At 37.1% G+C, this 8,301-nt stretch overlaps 1 protein-coding gene across 1 annotated transcript; it reads left to right on the top strand.

Moving 5' to 3' along the window:
- The first annotated feature begins 6,211 nt into the window (after positions 1-6,211).
- LOC121487398 (elongation factor 1-alpha 1-like) lies at positions 6,212-6,643 on the top strand. The gene has a single exon (XM_041749077.1). The coding sequence runs from the start codon at positions 6,212-6,214 to the stop codon at positions 6,641-6,643; it is 432 nt and encodes a 143-aa protein (XP_041605011.1).
- The last annotated feature ends 1,658 nt before the right edge of the window (positions 6,644-8,301 follow it).

Raw genomic sequence — 8,301 nt, 5'->3', positions numbered from 1 at the left:
GCAGGGAGTCTGTTTCTCCCTCTGCCCCTCCCCCTTGCTCATGCACTCTTTCTCTCTTTCTCAAATAAATAAATAAAATATTTTTAAAAATAAGATGAAAAATAAAAATGCAGGTCAGAAGACTGAACTTCCCAATTTCAAACCTCATCACAAAGCTACAATAATCAAGACAGACTGTAGACATATAGATCAATGGAATAGTATTAAGAGCCCAGAAAAAACCCATGAATCTATGGTTTATTGGTTTTCAACAAGGGTGTCAAAATAATCTGCCTTCCAACAGACAAAAATTTACTCACAATAGAATTTAGATATAATGTAAAACTCTGTTAATAAAGTTCTTTGAGGGATCCCTGGGTGGCGCAGCGGTTTGGCGCCTGCCTTTGGCCCAGGACGCGATCCTGGAGACCCGGGATCGAATCCCACATCAGGCTCCCGGTACATGGAGCCTGCTTCTCCCTCCGCCTGTGTCTCTGCCTCTCTCTCTCTCTCTGTGACTATCATAAATAAAATTTAAAAAAAAATAAATAAATAAAGTTCTTTGACATTGGTTAGGCAATGGTTTCTTAACATGACACCAAAAGCACAAACAACAAGGAACAACTAGATAAACTGATTCATGAAATCAAAAGCTTTTTGTGCATCAAGGGCACCTGGGTGGCCCAGTTGATTGAGCGTCTGAATTTGGCTCAGGTCATGATCTCAAGGTCCTGGGATAGGGCCCCAAGTGGGCCTCTGCACTCAGCAGGGAGTCTTCTTCTCCCTCCCTCTCTCTCTCTCTCTCTCTTTGTGCCCCACACCCCCCACTTATGTTTGTGCGCTCTTGCTCTCTCTCTCTCTCTCTCTCGATTAATAAATAAATAAAATCTTTTAAAATAGCTTTTGTATGCCAAAGGCCAGTTTCAAGAAAGTGAAAAGACAACCCAACAGCGTGGAAGTAAATATTTGTAAATCATAGACCTGATAAAAATCTATTACTCAGAATATATAAAGAAATCTTAAAATAAAAAGACAACTAATCCAAATGAAAAATGGGCAAAGGATTTGAATAGACATTTCTTCAGAGAAGAGTGTCAAATGGCTAATAAGCACACAAAAAGGTGCTCAACAAAATTAGCCACTAGGAAAACGTAAATTAAAACCACAATGAGGGGATCCCTGGGTGGCTCAGCCGTTTAGCAACTGCCTTTGGCTCAGGGCGTGATCCTGGAGTCCTGGGATCGAGTCCCATGCCGGGCTCCCGGCTTGGAGCCTGCTTCTGCCTCTGCCTGTGTCTCTGCCTCTCTCTCTCTATGTCTATCATGAACAAATAAATAAATAAATCTTAAAAAATAAAATAAAACCACAATGAGATACCACTTCATACCCATTAGAATGGCCATTAGCAAAACAGAACAAAACAAAACATAAAAATGCAATCCTATTATCTTTAAGAAGGAAGGAAATTCTGACATATACAACAGCATGGATGAATTTTTTTTTTTTACTTTTTTTTTTAAAAGATTTCATTTATTTATGTCAGCCCACACAAGTGGTAGGGGAGGGAGTAAGACAAGCTGACTCCATGCTGAGCATAAAACCTGATGTGGGGCTCCATCTCATGACTCTGAGATCATGACCTGAGCCAAAATCAAGAGTTGGACACTCAATGGACTGAGCCACCCAGGTGTCCCTTTAATTTTATCATGGATGAATCTTGAAGAGATCATGCTAAGTGAAATAAACCAGTCACAAAGGACAAAAGAGTATGATTTACCTTTAAGGTAAATTTGGTACCTAGAGTAGTCAAATTCATAGAGACAGAAAGTAGGATGGTGGTTGGTCTAGGGCCAAGGTGGGGGAGGTGATGAGGAGTAATTGTGTAATGGGTACAGTTAGGAATAAGGTTAGAGTAAGACATGAAGAAAAGTTTTAGAGATGGATGATGGTGATAGATGCACAAAAATGTGAATGTACTTAATGCCACAAAACTATACCCTAAAAGTGCTTAAAATTGTAAATTTTATGTTATAAATAGCAGTAAATTTTATGTTACATATAGTTGACCATTATAGAAAAGCTCTAATTTTTCAAAAAATATAATAACAAATGTGGACAAAGACATGGAGAAATTGGAACCCTTATACATTGCTGGTAGGAATGTAAAATGGCAGAGCCCCTGTGGAAAATAGTTCAGCAGTTCCTCAAAAATAGAATTATAATATGACCCAACAACCCCACTCCTAGATATATATCCAAGGGAATATAAAATATTCACACAAAAACCTGTACACAAATGTTTATAACAGCATTATCCATAGTAGCCAAAAAGTAGATACAACCCAAATGTGCCCCTCCAATGAATGGATAAATAAATGGTATATCTATACAATGGAATATTATTCAGTTATTTTTTTTAAAGGAAGTACTGATACATGCTTCAAAATGGATGAATCTTGAGAAGAGTATGCTAAGTGAAAAAGGTAAGACATAAAAGGCCACATATTCTATGCTTCCAGTTATATGAAATGTCTAGAGCAGGAAAATCCACAGAGATAGAAAGGAAATTAGTGGCTACCTGAGGTTAGGAGGTTTGGGGAGAAATGGAGAATAAGTGCTCTTGGGTATGGATTTTTTTGTGGGGATGATGAAAATGTTTTAAAATTGATTATGGTAATGGTTACCCAACTCTGAATAAAAACCACTGGATTGTACATTTTAAAAGGATACATATTATTGTATGTGAATTATGCCTCAATTTTTTTTATACCTCAATTTAAAAATGGATAAGCAGTGGGATCCCTGGGTGGCGCAGCGGTTTGGCGCCTGCCTTCGGCCCAGGGCGTGATCCTGGAGACCCGGGATCGAGTTCCACGTCGGGCTCCCGGTGCATGGAGCCTGCTTCTCCCTCTGACTGTGTCTCTGCCCCTCTCTCTCTCTCTCTCTCTCTGTGACTATCATAAATAAATAAAAATTAAAAAAATAAAAATGGATAGGCAGTATTTAAACAAATAATAGAAGAAATTTTTTCTGGAGATAAATATAAATTTGTGTATTCAGCTTGAAAGGGCAAGATTATTTGATATACATATCCTTGTGAAATTTCTGCTTTAAGGTTAAAAACTAAAACTATGTGATATTTTAGACCTCCCATTAAAAATAGATCATCATCTCATGATGAGATCAACATCTCATCTGTACAAGAAGGAATATTTACAGGACTATAAAGGAAAGACTATGAAGGAAAACGATATAAGTTTGAATTCCAAACGAAGCTGTAATACAGTTGCCTCCCAAGCAACACTTCTCCCATTTGGGTAACTATTTGAACACTATAATTTCCTTCTCCTTGCTTTTGTGATTAGATCAGGGATGGACAATAATATAGGCCTAATCAATGAGTACACATGGCATTTTCTTTGTTTTAGATTACTCCAATTAAAGTGAAGGGCAATACTTTATTTAATGATTCAGAAAAAAACAATTCTCCCCTTCTCATTGTGTGATGTGCTTTTGTGAAGCCTAAATTGCTACAACCATCTTGATACCACGAAGGAGGCTAACGCAAGGAGGAAGTAGATTTGAGAAAATCAAAACTAGAGTAAAAGCCTTCATCAAGGGCAGCCCCGGGTGGCTCAGCGCCTTCGGCCTAGGCTGTAACCCGGTATCCAGTCCCACATCGGGCTCCCTGCATGGAGCCTGCTTCTCCCTCTGCCTGTGTCTCTGCCTCTCTCTCTCTGTCTCTCTTTGTGTGTCTCTCATGAATGAATAAATAAAATCTTTAAAAAAAAAAAGCCTTCATCAAGCTGTATTTATTTTATTTTTTTAAGCTTTTATTTGTTCATGAGAGACACAGAGAGAGAGAGAGGCAGAGACACAGGTAGCGGGAGAAGCAGGCTCCACGCAGGGAGCCCAATGCGGGACTTGATCCCAGGACTCGCGACCAGACCTGAGCCAAAGGCAGATGCTTAACCACTGAGCCACCCAGGTATCCCTTAGGCTGTGTTTTAATTTGCCTCACAGCTCTGTTAAATGAGCAAAAATTCTACTTGTTATTGAGTTTCTTTGTGATGCATTTGATGTTGTTTACAATTAAAGATCCAATAAAAAGGAAATTAGAATATGCAAACAATGCAAAAGTAAAATCCCCATAATATATAAATAATTATTGATAATATTTTCATAAATCTTGTGTACATATTAACAGAGGGTTCATAGCATAGGAAAGCAAAAACTTAAATATTAAAAATAGTCTACAATTAAAATTCCAGTTTATTTTAACAAATATGGAAGGTATGGATCCCTAGAAGGAGAATTATAACTGTTAAAAGTCTCAATGTGTTTGGGGAAGAAAATAAGGCATGAAGAATAGACATCATTTCCTCTTGATATTTATAAGTATATATTGGTTCAGTTTTTAAAAATTTAATGATAATGACCACAACTGGTTGTAAAACTTTGAAATAATTTGGAAAAAAAAGAAAATCAAAATCACAAAAGTCAGGAAAAGAGGAAAAAATGATAAAACATAATAAAGAGAAAATAAGGTGTATGAATACATTCTTAGCATTAATAACAATAAATTGAGCAAGCTAAATTTTCCGATAGAAAGACAAAAATCTCTCAGTAAAAAAAACAAGAGATAATTTATTTATTTTAAATTTTTAAAAAAGATTTTATTTATTTGAGAGAGAGAGATTGTGCACACATGAGCAGGGGGAGCAGCAGAGGGAGAGGGAGAAGCAGACTCCCTGCTGAGCCGGAGCCTGATGTGGGGCTCCATCCCAGGACCCCAAGATCATGACCTGAACCACGTAGGCACCCCAAAACAAGAGAAAATTTAATTCTATTCTCTTATATATAATACCTGAAATAAAACAACACAGAAAGACTGAAAATAAATGGGTGTCAAATAAAATGCAAGAAAATGCAGACAAAAAGAAGGAAAAGTAGCAAAATAAAATGAAAGTGAAATTCATGATTAAAAAGTAAGCACCAGGGTAGCCCAGGTGGCTCAGCAGTTTAGCGCTGCCTTCTGCCCAGGGTGTGATCCTGGAGACCCGGGATCAAGTCCCACATCGGGCTCCCTGCTTGGAGCCTGCTTGTCTCTGCCTGTGTATCTGCCTCTCTCTCTGTCTCTGTGTCACTTATGAATAAATAAATAAAATCTTAAAAAAAAAAGGGGAGGGGAAGCACCACGTAGGACAATAAGACTAATTTACCTTAATAAAAGTTACAATAAGAAGAATAGTGAATATTTATTGAACACTCACTACATGTCAGACACTTAACAGGATTTTCTCAAGTAATTTTTACAAGTTATTGAGTGATTATAATTAACACATTTTTGCAGATGCTGAAAAAGGCTTTAGAGAGATTAGGTGTCTTCAATGTCATGCAGTGTAGATGAGTAAGGAACTCAAACACTAATCTGCTAATTTCAAAGTGCAAATATGTAATATCAATATTTATAAATAAAAAACTAATGGGAATAAAAGAATTTGTTTTAAAATTTAAATCCCTTTCTCTAAAATTTTGACAGATCTCATAGATCAAAAATAAATAGAAAGGAGAGGATTCAGTAACTCAGTGAAACACATATGTGATATATACAGATAACTTTGAACTCTAAAACCATAGCATATACATTTTTTTCTAAAGTCCAAAAATACCGACAATACTAAAATGTTCTGTCATAAAGAAAATCTTATCAAATTCTGAAGAATGGAAGTCTTAGTCTTGAGCCATAATTTTTGACCCTAACACAGAAAAGCTATAAATTAATTATAAAAAGATAACTAAATAAATCTACTTGGTCTAAATAAAGATAAATTTAATTTGCAATTATAGATTAGATACAAATTATGAACAATGAGAATACACTGATTAAAAACCTAGAGCTTCACGTATTTGATTTGGCAATGATTTGGGTATGACTAAAGCACAGGCAACAAAAGTAAAAATAGATAAAATGAACTACAGCAAAATTTAAAACTTCTGTGCATCAAAAGACATGATCAGCAAAGCGAAAAGGCAACCTTTGGGATGAAAGAAAATATTTGCTAATCATGTAACTGATAAGGAGTTAGTAAACAGGATGTATAAAGAACTCCTACAACTCAAAAACAACAAAACTCTAAATCCAATTTTAAAAATAGGCATAGGCTTTTTTCGCAGCGGGTTTGCTGCCAGAACATAGGTGTCGTGAAAACCACCGCTAAACCTAAACCAAATGGGAAAGGAAAAGACTCATATCAACATCGTCATCATTGGACACGTAGATTCAGGCAAGTCTTCTACTACTACTGGCCATCTGATCTACAAATGTGGTGAGATTGACAAAAGAAATAATGAAAAACTTGAGAAGGAGGCTGCTGAGGTGGGAAAAGGCTCCTTCAAGTATGCCTGGGTCTTGGATAAACTGAAAGCTGAACGTGAACGTGGTGTCACCATTGATATCTCCCTGTGGAAATTCGAGACCAGCAAGTATTATGTGACCATCATTGATGCCCTAGGACACAGAGACTTTATCAAAAACATGATTACAGGCACATCTCAGGCTGACTGTGCTGTCCTGATAGCTGCTGCTGGTGTTGGTGAATTTGAAGCAGGTTTCTCCAAGAACAGGAGACCCGTGGGCAACAAGCACACTCAACATCACTAATAATCAGAAGAATGCAAATCAGTACCTCAATGAGAAATTACCTCACGTTCATTTAGGATGGCTACTGTAAAAAACACAGAAAAAAAAAAAAAAACAAGTGTTGGCAAGGATGTGGAAATTGGAATCCTAATATTCTATCCTGATAGGATTTTTAAAACTCTTTTCTGTTTTACCATGAGATAACTTTTGAATCAATCTATTTTCATCCTCAGGTACCCATTTCGGTCTAGGAGTCAGCAGTATCCTTCTCCTGGACCATTCTATAAGTTGCTTGGCTGGCTTTGCATATACAAGGCCTGCTTGTAATCCAGTCTTCCCCACACTTATCAGAATGGTCTTTAAAAATAGAACTCTGGGGCACCTGGGTGGCTCAGTGGTTGAGTGTCTACCTTTGGTTCATGTCGTGATCCCAGGGTCCTGGGATCCAGTGCCACATCCGGCTCTGTGTGGGGAGCCTGCTTCTCCCTCTGCCTATGTCTCTGCCTCTCTCTGTGTCTCTCATGAATAAATAAATAAAATCTTTTAAAAAAATAAAAAGAGAACTCTGATGACATTCTTCCCTTGTTTAAAATATGTGTATGGCAATTTTATACAGTGCTCATGATATGCCAGGCAGTCTTAAGCTCTTTACATGTTTTAACTAATTTCATTCTTATAAAATTATGTGATAAGCACTATTATTATCCTCATTTTACCTAAAGGGAAATTAAGATACAAGTTAAATGATTTTTTTTCCCTGGTGCTACTATTAATATGTAGCCAAGATGTGTGAAGCCAGGCAGTCTGTCTCCAGAGTCTACTTTGCCTCTAAGAACATTTCAGTGGCTTCTCTTTGTCCTTAAGAAAGCGTGCAAACCTAGCCAGGTAGGATCTTAAGGCTTATATGTTAAAGGAGAGGTGTTTTGGTTATCTATCTTTAGGGATAAAAAATTGCAGAGGAAAGTTGTTATGGGTTCAATTATGTCCTCCCAAAATTCATATGTTGAAGTCCTAACCCCCAATACTTCAGAATGTGACCTTATTTTAAAATAGGATCATTGCATATGCAATTAGTTAAGTTAGGATGAGTTCAGACAGGAGTAGAGTAGGCTTCTAATTCAATATGACTGAAGCCCTTATACAAAAGACAAATTTGGACACACACATGCATACAGGGAGAACACCTTTATGAAGGTGTTCATATGAATACCTTCATGGGTTTATGGGTTTATGAATACCTTTATGAAGATAAAGGTAGAGATTGGGTAATACATCTACAAACCAAAAAACATCAAAAGTTGCCAGCAAACCACCAGAAGCTAGGAGAGAGTCCTAGAATAGATTTTTCCTAACAGCTTTTGGAAGGAACCAACCTTCCTAACACTTTGATCTTGGATTTCTGGTAGAACTGTTAAGACAATAAATTTCTGTTCTTTATGCTTCCTAATTTGTAGTTCTTTGTTGTGGCAGCCTGAGCAAGCTAATACAGAGATTTCCCCAGATGTTTCACGTCTATGACCATCTCAGGTGTGGTTATAACTAAGATTGTTACAGACTTTCTTTTGCCAGTACAACCTTTTATTTTTTTTTAAAGATTTCATTTATTTATTCATGAGAGACACAGAGAGGGAGAGGCAGAGATACAGGCAGAGGGAGAAGCAGGCTCCAAGCAGGGAGCC

Source organism: Vulpes lagopus, chromosome 1 (assembly GCF_018345385.1).
Source record: "Vulpes lagopus strain Blue_001 chromosome 1, ASM1834538v1, whole genome shotgun sequence".
Taxonomy (NCBI): domain Eukaryota; kingdom Metazoa; phylum Chordata; class Mammalia; order Carnivora; family Canidae; genus Vulpes; species Vulpes lagopus.
Note: the sequence above shows the minus strand (reverse complement) of the source record. Positions and strands in the feature narration are given on the sequence as shown.

Excerpts from the sequence above, each read along its gene's own strand:
- LOC121487398 (XM_041749077.1), top strand. The coding sequence starts at position 6,212 with ATGGGAAAGGAAAAGACTCATATCAACATCGTCATCATTGGACACGTA.